The 19952-nt window shown below is 41.1% G+C and overlaps 1 protein-coding gene across 1 annotated transcript in view; it reads right to left on the bottom strand.

The window, feature by feature from the left end:
• The window catches only part of MUS81 (MUS81 structure-specific endonuclease subunit), a 597219-nt gene that overhangs the window by 316525 nt on the left and 260742 nt on the right, over nt 1-19952 (bottom strand). Inside the window, exon 7 of the mRNA XM_044060324.1 lies at nt 14966-15054. Within this exon, the coding sequence (XP_043916259.1) occupies nt 14966-15054 (89 nt within the window). The remainder of the gene's footprint in view (nt 1-14965; nt 15055-19952) is intronic.

Genomic DNA, 19952 nt, shown 5'->3' with positions numbered 1-19952 from the left:
CATCCTTACCACTAATGAGTCTTGCGATTGTGGTATCATCAGCAAATTGTATAATATGGTTTGAGTTATGTTTTGCAGTACAGTCATGGGTGAGGATGCTGAAGAGCAAGGGGCTGAACACACAACCTTGGGGAACACCAGTATTCAGGACTATGCATTGAGAGGTGCTGTTTCCAGTGCATTTCCATTGAGGTCTACCACTCGGAAAGTCAACAGTTCAGTTACATAGGTGCTTGTTTATGCAGAGTTTCACTGGTATCAGTGTTGAACACAGAACTGAAGTCGATGTACAGCAGCCTTATGTACTGCAAGGTGTAGTGGAACTAATATCGCATCTGAGATCGATCTATTTGCCTGGTATGCAAACTGGAGCAGATTGAAGGATTGGGTAGACCCCGCAGACGGATGTTTCTTCACAATCCTCTCAAAACACTTCATGATGTTTGAGGTTAAGGCGACCAATCTGAAGTCATTAAGGCAGGTAGGGTTGGGTTTCTTCTGGAGTGGGACAAGACTTGTTTCCTTAAAAAGCAAGGGAACTTTCTCCATAGCAAGGGATGAGTTGAAGAGGTCTGTCAGTACTATACATAACTGATCAGCACACCCCTTCAACACCTTGCCAGGTATGTTATCTAGTCCAGCAGCCTTCCTAGGATTCACCTTCTTAAGCTGAAGTCTCACCTCCTCTGAGTTTAAGATAAGCACTATTGCCTCTTTGTCAGTGTTTGTTTTAGAAGGTACGGTGGTGGTGCTCTCCTCAAAGCTTCCAAAAAAGGAGTTCAGTTCATTTAGGAATCCCAAGCTGTCATCATATTGGGGTGTTTTGGTCTTATAGTCCCGTGAATTGTATCCTCTGCCACAGGGCTTCTCATGTCTTGGAAGCGGATCTGAATTTTCTTCACATACTCCCTCTTTGCCTCTTTGATGCCCTTTTTCAAATCTGACCTGGCTGCCATTAACCTTTCTTTGTCATTTGCCTTGAAGGCCATTTTTATTTCCCATCAATAGCTCGTAGACATTCGGGTGAGCCAGGGCTTCTGATTAGCTCTTACAGTGATGGCTTTTGTGGTGGTTACATCCTCCATGCATTTATTTATGTATGCAAGAATTGATTCGGTATAGGTGTCCATGTCTAACTGGAGGTTGTGTGTAGCCGCTTCTTTGAAGACCTCCCAGCAGGTGGTACTGAAACAGTGCTGAACGCAATCCATGGAACCCTCCTGCCAGACTCTGATCTGTTTACTTGTTGTTTTTTCTCTGCTCAAAGCAGTCTTAAGATAGGCAAAAGCAGGAGCTTTCGGCCAGTGTGCCCTGGATGAGTACTGTCCCAAGACTTGACCTGACCGGCTGTTCCAATGGGACAGGATGAAGAGAAGTACAGTTTTGTACCTACCATAAATGTAGATGTTCGAGGATCCACATTGCTGCAGTCCTAACTATTGGGTAGTCCGCTGTCCAGTCGGCCCGAATACCAAAGTATATGGCTGACGTCGGTCAGGGCGCATTAGACTGACGTCAGTACGTCAGGGTACTAATGCGCATGACCGACGCCATATCCTCAGTCTTTTCTTGCCCCAGATGTCAGAAGACCCTGAAAAGCTAAGGCCAAAACCAAAAATTCCAAACATACCTGCACCAAAAATATGTACAATATATACAAAATTACCAGAATATAACCTCACCTACACAACCACCCTTAAACACAGAGGGGAAGGAGGGAGGGTAAATTGGACTGCAGCAATGTGGATCCTCGAACATCTACATTTATGGTAGGTACAAAACTGTACTATGTTCTTCATTCCACATTGCTGCAGTCCTAACTATTGGGTAGAATCCCAAAGCAGAGGTAAGGGAGGCTGGCAAATCATAAGGAAGCAGGAACTGACAACATGCCTTGCAAAATAGCTGTGGCAAAACCAGCCCTAGACTTAGAGTAGAGAGGAAGGTGATAATGCTTAGAGAAAGTATGCACTGAACTCCAAGTAGCTGCCTCCAAAATATCCTTAGTGGCCACCCCCTTAGAAATGCTGTAGAAGTGGCAGTAGCCCTAGTGGAATGAGGCCTAATTCCAGCTGGAATCTCCTTGCCATGATGGGAATAACAAAATGCAATGCAAAACCCAATCCACCTAGAAATAGTTTGTTTTGACACAGGCTTGCCCTGAACCCAAAGCAAAAGAAACAAACAACTGCTGAGACTGCCTAAAATCCTTAGTCCTGCTCAAATAATAACGCAATTGCCTGTGTACATCTAAAGTGTGCAAAATCTTTTCCCCTTTATTTTGGGGATCTGCATAAAAAGTAGGCAAATGAATAGTTTGGTTTAAAGCCACACTAGAAACCACCTTAGGCATAAAGGAAGGATTAGTACGTAAAGATACCCTATCCTTATGAAAAATCAAAAAGGCTCTACCGCCATAAGGGCCTGCAACTCAGAAACCCTTCTTGCAGAAGTAATGGCCAACAAAAAGCAGTCTTCCATGACAAATATTTCAATTCAGCAGTAGCCGAGGCTCAAAAGGTTGTAGAGTAAGTTTCTCCAACACAAAATTGAGATCCCAAGCAGGAGTAGGAGCTCACGTGGGGTCTTATATTCTTTGCCCCTCTAAGAAATTGCTTGAACAAAGGATGCGAAAACAATGGTGGGTCACAATCATAGTGAGCTGAAATTGCTGCAGCATGAATCTTAATGGAAGAGAAAGACAAACCTTTGCCCAATAACTCAGTAAGATATTGAAGAGCCACACTCAAATTAGGCTCAGAAATCTCCAAATTGTTTGCTGCACTCCAAAATAAAAATCTCTTCCATTTTTCTGCGTACACTTTCCTTGTACTAGGTCTTCTGGCTTCCATAATCACATTTAAAACTTGTTGAGGAAGTTGAGACCTGCTGTCTTTCAAAACAGAATATGCCAGGCTGTTAGATGAAGAGATTGAAGCTTGACATTGAGCAGGTGACCGTCCCTCTGAGACAACAGGTGTGGAATCAAGGGTAAAGGCCATGGAGGCTTCCTTACCAGACTCCTCAGTAATGGGTACCAGTGCTGCCGAGGCCAATCTGGAGCTATTAAAATCATCCTTGGCTTGTCTTGTCTGACCTTTAGAAGCACCTTTGGGAGAAGAGGCAGAGGTGGAAAAGCATACACATGAAGATTTTTCCAACTGAAAGAAAGGGCATCCACTTTCCAAGCTGTGTGATGAAACCTCTTTGTGCAAAACTTTGGCAGCTGGTGGTTTAGTGGAGAAGCGAACAGATCTATGTCTGGAGTTCCCCATGACACTGTCAATTTTTGAAATACATGAAGATCCAGTTTCCACTCGTGGGGATCCATGATTTGTCTGCTTAACACATCTGCTAAGGAGTTCTGTGCTCCCGGCAGAAACCTTGCCTGAAGAGTTAGTTGCAAGCTGAGCGCAGTCTCCCATAAAATCATTGCTTGCCTGCACAATGGGTAAGAATGTGTTCCCCTTGTTTGTTGATGTACCACATGACAGTTGTGTTGTCTGTTAGAATCAACACCTGCCCTGGAAGAAGTAACTCCTTGAAAGCCATTAATGCAAACTGGACTGCTAACATCTCTTTCATGTTGATATGTAGATGCTGTAGTCTGGCAGGCCACTTGTCTTGTATCCACTTTCCATTTAGATGAGCTCCCAAGCAATGTCTGAGGCATCTGTCGTTAGAATCTGACTCGCCTCTGGCCGGGTCACAGAGAGTCCCTTGTTTAGGTGACATTCCTGAGCCCACCACAAAAATTCCTTTTGAATGCAAGGTATTATTTGAATGACAGTGTCCAAATCCTGGCAGTGCTGTGTCCATACATTTTGAGATACCATTGCAGCTTCCTCATATGCAGTTTGGCATTGGGAAGCACCAGAATACAAGATGCCATGAACCCTAAGGCTTGAAGGACTGTCCTTGCAGTCAGCCCGGACTGAAGAGATAGTTGATGGAAGTAACTGGAAAGATTCTTTTGTTTGTCCGGGGTTAAAAAGGCCATCTGGGCTGCTGTATTCAGTCTCACACCCAGAAAGCACATGTCTTGAGAGGGTACTAGACTGGACTTTATTTCGTTCACAGAATACCCTAGGCATCTTAGCACTGCTATGACATAATCCAAATGCTGTAGAGGGTCTTCCTTTTCTTGAGCTAGAATCAGGCAGTCGTCCAAGTAAGGATAGATTTGAATTCCTTTTAGCCTGAAGTAAGCTATCACTGGAGCCAGAACCTTTGTGAATACTCTGGGCGCAGTGGATAAGCCAAAGGGCAATGCAGAGAACTGATAATGAGAATTTCCAGCTCGAAAACGCAGATACTTCCTGCAACTTAGTCTTATAGGTACATGAAGGTAAGCTTCCTTGAGATCTAAAGTTACCATCCAGTGATCCTTGCCCAGCAGAGGTAAAAGCTGTTGTAACGTCAACATTTTGAACTTGGGAATGTCCAGATAACTGTTGAGGATAGATAAATCCAAAATTGGCCTCCACGTGTTCCCCTTCTTCGGTACTAGGAACAGGCGAGAATAAAATCCTAGGCCCCTTTCTGGCACAGGAACTGGCTGAATGGCCCCTATGTGGAGCAACAGAGAAATTTGCTTGTGAGCCTCTTGTCTTTGTAGAGGAGGAATGTCTGGCATGCCTTTGAAAGGAGGCATGGTATGGAAATAAAACCTGTAACCGTGGTGAATGATATCCAGAACCCATCTGTCTTGGGTAATTAAATCCCAATTTTCTTTGAAAAGAGACAGCCTTCCTCCCAAAGGTGCTGCCAGGCGAGAATGTACTGGCAGCTGAAAAGGCAGGTCATTGGGTCTGCTTACGAAAGGACTGACCCCTGCCCTCACCAGAAGTCTGAGCAGGGGAACTCCCTGTCCTAGGCCTAAAAGAACCTTGAGCTCTGCCCCTACCACGTCTAGACCTACCCCTAGACTGGGAATCATAAGCAGGATAAGTCCATCCCTTAGTAGGCCAATTTCTACTAAACTTGAGGCTGCACCTGCAAAAATCCTTAACAGTTTGCATAGACTTAGCCTTGTCCTCCATTTTCTTTAAGACTGCTTCCACAGGCGAACCAAACAACACATCAGACTGCAAAGGAGCATCCAAAATCCTTGTTTTAACATGCTCAGCTAAATTCTGATCTCTCAACCAGGCATGCCTACGAAGAACAGAACCAGTGGCAGCCACCCTCGAGGAGGCCTGCACAGCATCAAAACCACATTGCAAGGAATGTTTACCCACCTGTTCAGACACATGAACTAAATCCTGCAACTCTTTACACTCAATACCTTCTGCCAGAGCATCCACCTTAGATTTCAATTGTGAAAGGAGATAATTCTGATATTTTAACATGTGAAACTGACAATTCAACGCCCTCATGGCTAAAGTGGAAGAAGTATACACTTTCTTTCCCCATCTATCCAAAGCCCTTGCCTCTTTATCAGGAGGAACAGGATTTTTAACAACAGAGGCCTTCACACCTTTAGGCCCCTGAGAGACAGTTTCGGGTCTGCCCTAGGACTCTTAAAAGATACTTATGAGCTTCAGGCACCCTATAGTACCTATCCGGTTTAACTGGGGCAGGAGGCAAAGAATCAGGATTGAGGGAAGCCTCTGCAAAAACATCTTCCACCACATTCAGAACAGGAGGTATAGCTAAAGGCCTATGCTGCGCTAAAACAAGAATTCCCTAAGCCTCTTCCTGGAATCAGAGAAATCTTGACCTTCCCATTTAAAATGCTCCCTCATGGAATGCAGAGTCTCTGAAAATGAAAAATCCTCAGGAGGAGAAGCTGAAGGAGTAGAATCATCCACATCAGAATCAGAATAAGGAGGATACTCCTGCAAGTCTTCAGTCAAGACTCAGAAGCCTCGAACATTGCTCAAAACTCTCAAACTCAGGTTCCACCCTAGCCCTCTTATCAGGAGGGGCATAGAACCTCTAATCATAGTAATCAAATCCTCTGCCATTTTAAGCATATGTTTCTTAGGCAAAGACCCTGAAGCACTAGGAGAAACCACTGAAGTTAAACTTGGCCTGCCTCTCAAAGAAGCCTTGGAAACTGAAGGGAGGCTCTAACCACCTTAGGAAGAGAGGGAAGAACAGCCACCTGAGAAGCCCCTCAGCCTGGCCTACTTCCTGCGAGGATACATCCTGTAACAGTAAAGTCTCTCCCTGAGACTCCAAAGAAACACCTGGCAAAACCTCCGGCTCCACTGAGCCTTCTAAAGATCCGACGTCTGGGACTGTCGGTTCTTCCACTCTAGGCTTTGCTGCTTTGTCCTTGCGCTTTTTGGTCAAGCGGCGCCGGAGCCTCCGACGTCATTCTATAATTACAACGCGTTCCAAAAACTAACCTGGCACAGTCTAACCTTCTCTTAATAGTGCGATTGTTAAATCTAGCACAAGAGCGGCATCCAACAACGCCGTGCTCAGGCCCTAAACAAGGTATACACAAAGTATGGTAATCCCTATGAGGTATCTGTTTCCCACAAGAAATACAGTTATTCACTTTTTCTGACATCCGGTTAAATACTGAGGCAAGAAAAAACCAAAATATTCCCAACGGGTACTTAGCCAACTTTGATTCGGTCTGAAACTCTGACTTCAGAAACTTTCAGAACGCCAACCTGCACTCGCAAAATTGCTTCTGCATCGGACCATGCGGCAAAAAAGACTGAGGATATGACGTCGGTCATACGCATTAGTACCCTGACGTACTGACGTCAGTCTAATGCGCCCTGACCGACGTCAGCCATATACTTTGGTATTCGGGCCGACTGGACAGCGGACTACCCAATAGTTAGGACTGCAGCAATGTGGAATGAAGAACATCCAAGCTTCCACAGTAGACAGTTGAGTGTAGTGTAGATCCAAGGGGGGGCAAGGGTGTATTTTCCACTGAGGAGAAGAAAGCTCTCTCTACTACCTGAAAATCTGAAGCCATGGGGGACCCCAGTCTTGCCCCACTGGACGTGAAGAACATGTGAGGGTCAAGACCTCATCCCCACCCCTGGCTCAGCTCTCGAGCCAGAAGTCAATGCTGAGCTGCCCAGTGCTGAAGCTCTGAAACCATTAAAGTTGATCCCACTCCACTGGATCCAGCACCAAGGCTACGGCCATGAGATCCTTCTGGATCTGACAAGGTCGGATCCACGTGCATCACAGAAAGTGTCAGAGTTGAAGAAAGGCAAGTCTTTGGATCTGACAGACATGCTTGGAAATCTCAGGTCCAAAAACTCCAAAACTACTGGGTGGATCGAGTAGGAGCTAAAGCCTGAGGTTGAGTGGTGGAAAGGCTCACAGGTGCAAAGGGAGCCAGAGCTGGTAAAACATCCAACTGAATATGGATTCTGAGATATTTTCTTATCATCCTGTCCACATCTGCTTCTGACAGTCTTCCTTCAGGTCATCCAGAAGCCAAAGTAGATGGTGAAATTTGTCTTGCTGAAAGGGGAACGAAGCCTTGAAGACATAGGTTCAGGAGAAAACCTTGGTGACTCAGAACTAGATCTAGTCAGATCCACACAAGATGATGGATTTGAAGGCTTTGATTTTGTTTTTGTTAGAGTTGAGCTCTTGGAAGTTGAGAGAGCTGACAATTAGAATTTTTCTTGGGCAGAGCTGGGCCTAAAGAAGCTGAGGGAGAACAGTGGTCAGAGGAATACTTTGAGTCCTTTGATCTCTCTGCTGTATCCCCTGAGGATCTCACAGAGGAAGATGGTGCTCTACAGTCCGAAGAAGCAGAGGATGGAAGTAGACCTTTCAGTATTAGTTTATTCTTTCTTTCTTTCAACCAAGGCCCTGTTATTAAAACTAAAACAAATGTCACAAGAAACATTAAGATGCCATGGACCTAAACAGTACACACAGAGTGAATGTCTGTCAGAATTTGTGATCTTATGCCAACAAGTGGCACACTTTTTAAAATAACTAGGTTTTTCAAACATCCTTAAAAATCACAACAAATTACCAGCAATGGTACTAACATCTTATACAGTACAAAAAAGGAGAATAGAAAAGTAAATACGAGCAATGGAGATGTACCATAAAGGCAGAGAAAGCGAGTGAGGGCTTAAGACCCAAGTGTTAAAACTAGCAATTGATTAATGGTTGGGGATTATGGGTAGGGGGAGGAGCTCGTGCTAAGGAGCCTAAAGTCTGCAAATGGCCAAGGACGGATCAGAGACCCATCAGTTAAGGAACAGACAAAAAAAGACATCAGATCATGTGGTATTTGTTACGCTTTATAAAAATACTGTTAAAACCAATTTACTTATGGTTATCTCTTTCCTTTCTCTTCCTTTCTTCTTGATGTTCTTCCAAACATAAATGACATTAAGTAGGGCATACGCTTTGGAGTACCTACAAGTTAAATAAAGCCAAAAAAGTCCAAGATTTCCAGATTTTCTTCTTCTGCCACATTTCACATGTTTATTCATTAATTTCCAAGTTACTGAATTTCTTCCTGTTGATCTCCCATCACCCAACTCCAGCCTCTGACTCATTTCAAACATAGTCTTTGTTCTTATGTTCAACTACAGTGCTTTTATCTCTCTCAAACATTTTCCTTTGGAACAATGGAAAAGGCTTCACTAGCCTAGTCACTCTGCGAGCTTTATTATCAGAAGGTTAAGAAATAGACTCCCCTTCTGTTCGATAGCTCAAGTTTTGTTGGACAAACTTATATTTCTTCTTTGGCATCCAAACATGACTGTCCCTCCCGGAAAAAAAAACATTTCTGAAGATAGCTGGATACAGCAGCTTGAATCTGACACCTGTCTCTCGACATTCTCTTTGTGCTGTAATAAATTTACTCACTGTACACTAGGCAGAAGGGAGTAATCGTTTTCCAAGAACACCCTAATGTCTTCAGCGTTTAGTACTTTTTCCTTCTGCCACAGTTTTGTCAGAATAAACTGTCCCTGCTAGTAGGACTGCATCTTTACTATTAGAGGTCTTGGCTGATTTCTCATGGCCAGGTTTGGAGCATAAACACAATGTGCCCTTTCAATTAACAACTCCTGCTGTGGAACAGCAGTCCTTATTTGTGCTTTCATAAAATAAATACACTCTGTTCCTTCCAGTTTCTCTAGTACAGCAGAAAATCTCAAGTTTTCCTCGCATGCTCTGTTCTTTATCACTTTTTTGAAACACCTCTTTTTGAGCAGTCTCATACTTGGCCAGCTTTTATATTTTGATCTCTGATTTTTACAGTTTTATCAGCTCATCTGAATATGTTTAAAGCTTCTTCCATTTTTCCAGCCTTTTATTTGAGTTGATATACTCCTTCAGTGTTCCTTTTATTTTAATAATTTCCAAGCACATTTGATTTATTTTTTCTCTAGATTACTGGAAGACATATCTTCTTGCACAAAAGCTGGAGCTTGAAATCCATTTTGCTATACAGCTGTAGGATTCTTCCCAGCCAGTCTCTTCTCACCTTTTGTGGTCGATTTTCTTTCAGGTTTGCTGTATTTCGTTTTGGTCGGCATCCCAAGTGAACTTACTAGCCAGTAAGTGAAATTTACTTAAAAAGACAAATTCACTGGCTATGTTTTCTGAGTTTCTATTTTCACACCAGGAGAGATGTAATTAAGCTAGCAGTGTGCAGCCATCTTGGATGTCCAAAAAAGTACGAAATTATTGGGAGTAAATAGATGCAGCAGATTTCTTAGTACCTAAATACTTCAATGCATTTTCTAGAACAGTGTATAATTTAGTTTTATTTAAAGATAACCAACACAAAAACTGCAACTATCAGTCCTCAGTGAAATAGAACTAAATAACCAGAAACCAATACACATAAGGACTGCAGCCCCAAGGACATGATCCAAAAACTGGTATCTAAATGACTTTCAATCATACAAACCTCTCCAAAAATTGTTTTATTAGTGCAAAAGCACATGCTTGCTAAGCGCTTTTATCCAATGAACTCAATCTTTTGGAGAGGTTTGCATGATTGATCGTCATCTGGATACCAATTTTCAGATCTTGTCCTTGGGGCACCAGTCCTTAAGGTGTATTAGTTTCTGATTATTTATTTAAAGATAGCTAGTTCACTTTTTTCTTCAGGCTAAAAGTTAATATTTTCTGAAAACATACCAGTGGTTTCTCACATCTGGGAAGGAATGCAGACAACAAAAAATGCACAGCAATTAAAAAAAAAAAAGAGAGAGAGAGAGACAGCAATAAGTATATGTAGGAGCGCAAGCTATACATGCACTTTAGCATGGATAAGCTTAATTTATGGTTAGGTAATGCCTGTGGATGCAACTGCCATTTTGGAGAAATTGTTCCTGTCAGAAGGGTTAAACTTAATTACTTGAAGATGTACACAGTTTTGGTTGTTTGTTTTAAGTTAATAAGTTATGGGGGTGTCCTGGGAGTGTGACTGTTTTTGACTGCTTTTTGAGTGCTTTCATTAAAACAAAGTTCTGAAAAATGTGACAGGTTCAAATGGAGATGACAAGAAACAACCATGTAAAAGATCAACTTGCCACACTTTAGTGGCTGCATGTAATGAAAAGTTGGAAAGAGACATTTAAAAAGCTATAATAGGTGGGAATAATAACTTACTATAATGGCTACGTTATCCATATTATTTTAGAAAGTAAATGGCTTCACAGTTATAGACAAAAAAGTAAGAGTATTGAATTATATTAAGAAATGGAAAGAGCAAAGAACAATGCTACAGGAGAGACACTTGGAAGAAAACATGCAGGTGAATTTGGCAAAGAAAGGATTTCAGAACAGATATTCAGCAGAATATCAGAGACTAAGGAAAAGGAGAGTATACTAATTACTAAAGGAGCACCAAAAGTGACAGAATGGGTATTAGAAAATCTAGTAATGGAAGATTTGTAGTAGTAAGAGGCTACTGGCAAGGGAAGAGGATTACGCTGGCATGTAGTTATATTTCCACCCGAAACTATTATTGTGGAGTTTAAGGAAATTCTGGGAGAAATTAGCGTTTAGCAGGGAATATTACTTATAGGTGAGGACTAGAACTTTATTTGCAACAGAGAGGATTACATCTGGGGGACCCAGAAGTGAAAATATAACTAAAGAGTGCAGATTAAGAAATTTATGAAAATATTTGTTATGAAAGACATTAATTCAGTAGTAGGAACTCTGAGAATTTATACATTATTTCCCATGGTACAATAACTGGGCTAGATTAGATAAAAAATTATACTTCACTGGAACATGTACATTTAATTCAAAGCTTCAACACACACACACACACACACACACACACACACACACACACACACACACACACACACACACACACACACACACATAATGCACAAATAAAATTGAGATAAAAATGCAGGATAATGAAGTAAAAATGAGACACTGGTGTTTCTCTACATACCTGTTAAAGAGAATAAATTAAAGAATGGGCAGTGGGAATTATTTTAAAGTTATTAGGGAAATTTCTTCAGAAGTTATAGCTAGTGAGTGGGATAAAATGAAAGTGGAGTTTAAAAAAATTGGATACAATTAAAAGAAAGATATTGTCAAGAAGTGACAGAAATTATTTCCATGGTCTGACAAAAGTTAATGTGTTGGAGAATAAGGAGATTTCACAGAAGAAGAAGAGCTGCAACTGCAAGGTGCTGAAGTCAAAATCAGGGAGTATCTGGATAAAATGCATGAGTTTAGAATGACTGCAGTTAAGCAACTGTTTAATATTAACTCCACAGCACAAAAATTTGAGTACAACAGCTTAGACAACAGAAAGTAGAAATGTCTGTTGCCGAACTTAGGGAGCCTATAACAAGAAAATAACCAGAGATCCTGCACAGGTATTAGAAACATTTCAAAAATTTTATGAAAATTTATATAAAGGACAAAAATGTGAAAATCAAGAAAAAGCACAAATGCAAATATTTTTGGAAGACAAACATGACAAGGTTAGAGGTAGATGAGAGAACAACTGAGATTTAAGACAGCAGAAGATAAAACACAGTAAAGTCTAATCAATCTGCAGGATACCTATCAATAATTTTCCCATCCACATCAGAATGGAAATGATTGGAATTAAGTGTTTAACAGCAGCAGAATCAACTAAAGGTACAGCGGCTGGGTCAAGTTTGGGAATAGTGTATAAAAAATAAAACACTGGCAAACTTTATACATCCTACCTGCCTTTCTAGGGGCAGCTGACTGACTACCAGGAAAACTGCAGGCAGTAGCACACACATCCACTAAAGCAGAGGGAACAGAAGGAACGGGTGTAGGTTCTAGAAAATCCTTCCGTTACCAACTCATAGTATTTTCTGAGTGACTGAGAAACCTCAGTGCTCCCACGGAAAACACTGGTGCAGTGTGTATTAACAGTCTCAGAGAAAAAAAGTCCCACAGGGAGAATCAGAAATGGCCCTTTCCTCTGAATCAAAAATCTGATTGAAAACCCTGCATCTGTCCTTGCATCTTCCTGTTCAGATTCAGAATCTTGAATCCCTTCAAGAAAAGAGGAATCCCTCTCTATTTTACCAGAACCTACTTTACAAGAAGGATCAATAGCTTGTGTTATACCTTGAGCCAGACCCAGTAAACTGCTCCTACCCAAAGAAAACTGAAGAGGAGTAGATACATGCTTGATTTTCAGTTTCTTTTTGATAAGAGAAATTAGGTCAACCATGTTACTAATGACAGCAGCAGCTTCTCCAGGGATGGGCACAGCATTCTAACACAAAACAGAAACCTTCCCCGCTCCCTCTCTCAGGAACAAGAGTGGCTCTCCCTTACCCACTAACTGGACCCCAAAAGACACAGAGGACGTGGCTAACCCCCATTCCATGCTGGCTGTAGGTGCTACACAAGAGGGATCCGGGGAAGGGAGGAGTTGCCTGAGGTACAGCAAATGGCCACAGCAGAGTCACCCAATTGCAACATAGGCAAATTGTTAGCCTGCTGTGATGGAAAAGGTTTGCTTATTTTTTTGTTTTTGTGGTTGGAAGAAGGACCAAACCACAGGATCAGTAGTCTGTTCCATGGTCAAGCTGAAAATGGTACCTCTTTACCAGGGAAGACCAGCAGCAATTGCCAATAAACCTTACTTGACCACAAAAGTTATTTTTGACAGAAACGCACGGCAAAAAGCACTTTAAAACACTATGCCAGCCCCACAAAAGTAAAATAAACACAATTTCTCCATAGAAAAACATGTTTTCACTTACTTCAGACTACTTTTAAACTGAATGAAAAAATGAACACTCCACTTAAAAATACATTACAGTATCGAGACAGCCCATTAAAACACAACACTCCTATCTTTAGCACAACTTTCCTGAAGAGGAAAGTAATGCAACATAAACATCAACAAAATTAAACTAAGAAAATGGAAGTTTTCCCCCCATAAGGAAATTATCCTTAGCAAAGTAAAGCACAAGCCAACCATCAAGCCTTGAAAGCCTCAAAAAAGCATACTCCTCACCAGCAGTAAAGCTCTGAAGGACTTCACGCCCAAACCTGTCTTAGCTCAGCTTGAGCTGCTTGACAGTTTAGGAGCGTGGAAGGTTCCCTGAAGCTTTGGAAGCTGGCCAGCTGTTTATTCTTTGCAGGCTATAACCCATATAATGAAGACTACTAGAGCACTGATCTAGCAGACTGGAGTTCCGCTGTGGCGACCCCTTACCGGGAAAAGCCGAAAGACAAACAACAACAACAACTACAGCACTGATGAATATGATGAACATCTTTTGATGCCTAGATGATATCAAAGTTAAATAATTCATCAAAAGAAAGTCAATCTTTGTGTGTGTGTGTGTGTGTGTGTGTGTGTGTGTGTGTGTGTGTACACACACATATCTATATATATATCTATATATATATATATATATATATATATATATATATCTATATATATATATATATATATATATATATATATATATATATATATACATATATATATATATATATATGTATATATATATATATACATGGTTTGCTATCATTATTTCGACGTGCATTTGCACGGCTATGAAGTATTCGAACATCAGATGTTCAAATACTTCATATTATGGCAGGTGACATGAGCGAAGGTTTGCATTGCGAATGAACTGTGCATTCGCAATTCTAACTTGCGGTCATGAGAGGGGATCGCGGTACAGTGCGGTTAGGGAAATGCATCCCTTTCCTCACTGTAGTGCGATCTCGGAGTTGGAATATTAAGTTGAGGGGGTGTGTTCGGTTAGGTAGGTAGGTGATTATGGGAAGGGTGGGCGTGCTGTGTATCGCCGTGCGACATTTTTGACAATACACCCTTGTTTTCAAGTTTACTATTATTCGAAAATGTTCATTTTCGATGCATAAATTAGAAAATAAAGACATTATTTATTTTTACTTTCGAATTTATGATAGTAAACCTATATACATACATATATATATATATATATATATACACACACAAACACACACACATATAAAGGTACAACATGTTCATAAACAAAAGTTCAGAAGTCTCTGCACTACTTCATTTAAAACCAACAATTTCCTAAAGACATTACATACAGCACCTAAGTATTATCTATACTGTTAGAAATGAGTGTCAATGATCTCTCACTTGGTTTACTATTACAGATTTTACCAACTTCAGAATGTGAATTCTGCAAAAAAGCATAACTGAGGACAGACACACCCTATTAGATATTTATCAGGAGATACTTTGAAAGGAGTAAAATATAAATTCTGAAGAAAAGTAATTGAAACGTGGATCAACCTATTACGCGTCTGTCAGGGATACAACATGAAAGGAGTAAAATACACATTTTGCACAAACAAAAAACAGACATCGCAGCATTTACCTGCCAAAGACATCATATCAAAATACACACCAGTTTTTACTATACTTTAGAGAAGGCAGATAAGATCTGCTCTGTACAGTATAGCACAAAATCTGATCTGCATGGTATGGTATAGCTAACTCATTCTTTCCCAGTTGAGAACATACCTGGCAGGATTGTTGGTTTTGATGACAAGGCCTTTTTGAACCAGGGTGCTAACTGATGACCATGCTGTATATTTGCAACCAGGATCAGGCTTTAAGACAAAAAAAAAAAATCAGCTTTTAAAATACACAGAAAATTCAGCTGCATTACTTCAAACACCATAACAGTAAATATTTGAGTAGCAGGACATCTGCCATAATAATCATAATATATGACAGGGTTCCAGATAAAGGCAAATATCAGTCATCTAATACAGCTCTTTCCAACAGCTGAACACTCAAACTGCATTACACGGTTGTTACAAAATCGTACTGCTATAAAACAATGCAATTTTCTGTTCTTTGGCATCAGAACAGGCTGACAGAGTGAATGTACCAAAAAAACATCCTCTGGCACAATAAAGTTTAATGGTAATAACATACAAAGCACATGGTTAATAGATTCCCACATATACTATGTGCAGCCTAAGTTACTGGCATACAGGGATAAAGCTCTGACTATAGTCCAAGGTACCAGAGTTCAAGGGATGACTGGTGTTGCCCACCATGGGGTTGGAGATAGAGGAGCACACTTCATTCCACATTAGTCCTCTCTGAGGATGGACTTGGATATATGAGCAGTCAGGGGGAAGGCATTACACTCGCTATACTAAAGGTGATTATGTTAGCCTTCATAGTGGGTGAGAAGGAGCACACATCCAACATGGTGAGGGGTACTGTGAGCCTCTTTAGCAATGTAGATTTCTCATCCCTCTTTTGAGAGGGTGGGGTTAGGCTATATTAATGTACTCAATTGCCAGGATACTGGTGATGTCCACCCATGTGACATACTGTCTGGACAGCTCTCGCCCTTGAGGATCTGGAGGAGAAATCTCCACTTGTAGGAAACGAATAAGCTTGAAGTCAGTAGAGGAGGCTTGATGTTTACAAGTAAATGAAAAGAAAGACATAAACATATCTAACACTATGTATGGTATATTTACATATGTAAAATAGGTCTAAAACACACAAATAACATTTTCTTATTTTAGAAAGTGTCAGAATTACTCACTGTAAAAGCTAGAACGAACGACCCAATATATTAGCACAGTAACCTGGAAAATAGAAGGTAGAAGCTCAATCTGCATTAATGATCCTGGTATTTGAACATCTACTGTTATGGTGAGTGTACTCTCAACTGTACCGTGTACATCTTAAGGATCACAGTATGACTGTAGTGTTATAATGGGGCAGTGCCAGGCATTTTACCTTGAGGTCCTCCACCACAGGGGACCAAATCTAAAACATGTCCTACAGACACACACAAATAACAGTCATATCAAACACTGGGAAAATGTCCTGTTAAATATAAGGCTGTAATGGGTCCTCACCTCTTCAGAGTTGTATCGTAGTTAACATAAAATTAAAAATAGCTAACATCTTTATCACTTAACCTGGTTTCCCTTTAATGATGAGCATACAACTCACCAGACTGCTTAACTGTTCTGTGAGCTAAAAACACAGCTGCCTTATAAGCATCCATGCAAAGCAAAATAGTAGAAAAGACAAGTAACTGAACAGATTGCTTTTCAGGTAGGTTCAGAGATCACTGTAGAAGAGAGGCTTCTTTTTAAGTGCGCTATTGCCCTGAAGAAAAAAAAAAAACATTCAAAATTTCAGTACCTGCACAGTTAGGAAATCTGTCTAGCTGTGCTAACTACAACACAGTTTTCATATATAAACTACTAAGATCTCGAAGTAATAGATTCAAATAAAATTCTGTACAGAAACCACAGGATATACAAATCAATTCAAACATAACATCCATGATAAAATGGTCTAAAAAATTCCACAGAACCTGCGAGTGACTCAAAATGCATGCAATCAGAAATGGCAGAGTAGCAGACATAAATGGAATGCTGTGATAGACCAGATTTGAACAAGAGCACAATAATACTGTAACATATGGGATTACTGAAGCAAGACTACTGTCAATTCATGTGGAGACACTGGATCCTTTACAAAGATAAGATGTTTCTAATATTAGGCCTCTTGCGTTTCTTTAACATAGAAAGTAGTCAAATAAGATGGAAGTTTTGGCATCAGTCTTGACATCTGCCAAGCTGTTAAGAATATGCAACTTGAGATGTGGGTGCAGCATTAGGCTGTACCGGTGAGTCATCAGTTTGTTTTGGAAAGGTGGTGTCAAATCCTTTTACTGACATCTGAGTCACAAAAGTGAACATGGTTGGCTTGGCCATCCCTGAAGTTTACAAGCCAGACTTCTCAACTGGCCAGATTTTGGAGGAACATTCATATTTAAACACACTATGATCAATGTACTAGTAGCACCACCATAATTTTAACAAAGAGGATACGCATTGTACACTTCTCTTTTTCAGAGATAAAAGCAAATGTCCCTGTGTGGTAGGACTTTGCAATATAGGTCATTAAAATCTGCAAATGTTACACTGTCTGATAATGCTCTAATATTTTACCATCATTTTTATCACACTAAAAACGTGTTTCTGAATAGTATCCCACATTCCAACTGAAAGCGGGGAGAGTAATGTGCCATTTGGTATTCAAATATTACGCTAATTACATGCCCAGAGTTTGGCTAGATGCACCTACTTCTGAAGGACCTTTTTAACTATTTTCAATTTCTGCAGGTTGAGAGGTATGTTTCACCAGGAGATCTTTTTACCCTCTAAAGCAATGAAACTGGCTGATGAAAAGGCAGACAGAAGACAGACTCCAAATGTGTGATAAGGCACATGTCACTGTTTGACGATGAGGCAGTCTGCAGCAAAACACTGTCAGCTGACTGTTTAGGTCAGAAGCAAGCAGAAATGCTTTTCCATTTAGTTTTGACTTGTTGGAGGTAGACATGTCCCCGCAGGAAGACACCACTGGAATATTTTGTTGTATGTTGGCTCTGTGGCATACAAAACCCTGACTATAACCCAGTCAACCCATGTATAATTAGCAGTTCAAATGATGGAGAAGCCAACTGGGGAGGAAAGAAGAATATAAAGAGGCAATGTTTCTTCATCCACAGGGGAGCTTAAGAGGTATGAATTGTGACAGACAGTAACATGCTGCACCCAATGCATGCTTCCTGTTGAGGACTTACTCAGTATGCTGTGGGGGGGAGGGGGGGGGATTAGGACACAGGAAAAACAAAACACTCTGGCTGCCTGTTACATAGAATATACCAGTTTCTTTCATCTAGTCAGGGCAAGAATAGACAGAGTTGCAATACACAACCAAGATTGTCAGTGGGCACAGGGAGCCCATAAAAACTAGTGGATTGGGATATAAATGATTTATGGAACTTGGTTCACTGGAGTGCCTGTTATAAAATTAATGAAAAAGTTACTTCCTAATCATTTCATGTTCCACATTACTATAGTGTAGTCTCTAGCAATATGGAGGATTCCAAGGCTGTACCACTTACTGGAAGGATCTCACAGCTAACTTGAACGTCATCACCTCATTTATACTGACATGCTTGTCTCTCTGAAGCAGACCACCACTGACCTCATACTTTCAGACCTTGAAAGTGGACTTCCCATACATCCAATGTGTCCCCAGTTTGTTTTTAATATCAAAAAGCAGTTAAGTATGGGAGAATGATTTAGTGCTATCCGCTGGTGCACCAGAGGAACTCCTTTACTACATACGGTAAAGGGATAATATAGCCCAGCCCATGAATGTAAAGATCTAATCTGATAAATTCTTAAGCTACTCATGATCTACATGTAGAATTCAGCACACATATTCAAAAGAATACAGAAGGACATGGGTCAGTGGAGCAATTTATAGAAGGAAATACATATCCCACTCCAAAATGGGAATGTTATTAGAAACCTTGTACTTGGACTGAATTTCCACTCATTTATAGGTTCATAGGTTTATACTAGGCTATCTGCCCTAAGGCATTTATAAGCCTAGCCCAAAGTTTTGTGGCTTACGCCACCCCTTATGTTAAAAAATACTGTGCCCATTAGTTTGTTGTGCCTCTGTCCAGCAGTGACACAGAGATGATTCCCGGGGTAAACCTACGATCTCCCATCCACCGGTCAAGATTTCTCTTGAACAGAGCCAGCGAGGTGCTCTGCCTCACATGGACCGGGATTTAATTCCACAGCATAGGGAGTCTCTGGGTGACAAATCGATCCCTCCAGCATGTCCTATTTATATCCGTGCTAAGGTTTAAGTCGCTTGCTCTAGTGGATCTGGTAGATTTGGATTTTTTGAGGTGGAGCATGTCCATTAATTCCGGGTTGGACATGGCCTTGTATGTCAGGCACAGGTCACCTCTGAGCAGGCGGTATGCGACTGAATAGAGCTGGAGTTTCTTCAGTCTGGCAGCATATGACAGATCTTGGAGTCCCTTTATCCTTTTGGTGAGGAACTTTTGGGGTCTCTCCAATTGCTGCAGGTGTCGGGTGAGATACATCCCGAATGGGGCATTGTACTCGATCATTGGTCTGATAAGTGAAGAGTACAGGGGAACAATGACCTCACTTGATCTGGATGTGAATCCCTTCATGATCAGGTGGGCAATGTAGAAGGTCTTTCTAACCACTTTAGCAATGTGAGTGTCAAAAGAAAGGCCACTGTCAACCTGGGTCCCCAGGTCCCTGATAACCTCTTCTGTGCTTAATGGACTGCCACCTATATGGTAGCTTGGGGTTACCTTGTTTTTCCCGAAGGGTATGACTATACATTTTTTGGCATTTAACTTCAGGCCATGGCTCTGGCACCAGTTTTCAGTTTCCGTGAGACCCCTCTGAAGGATATCTGTATCCTATGTACTTTCCACTATGGCGCCCAGTTTGCAGTCATCTGCAAACTTTGTCAGCCATAGTCCTCCTATGTTTGCCTGTACTTCTGAGAAGTAGATGCCGAACAACAGGGGGCCAAGGACTGAGCCCTGTGGGACACCACTTGTGACCGGCTTGGAGTCTGACATGGTGCCAGCAACTAACCCTGTGGGTTCTGT

The sequence above is a fragment of the Protopterus annectens genome, chromosome 2.part0, assembly GCF_019279795.1.
Source record: "Protopterus annectens isolate FY-2018-M chromosome 2.part0, PAN1.0, whole genome shotgun sequence".
NCBI classification, from domain to species: domain Eukaryota; kingdom Metazoa; phylum Chordata; order Ceratodontiformes; family Protopteridae; genus Protopterus; species Protopterus annectens.
Note: the sequence above shows the minus strand (reverse complement) of the source record. Positions and strands in the feature narration are given on the sequence as shown.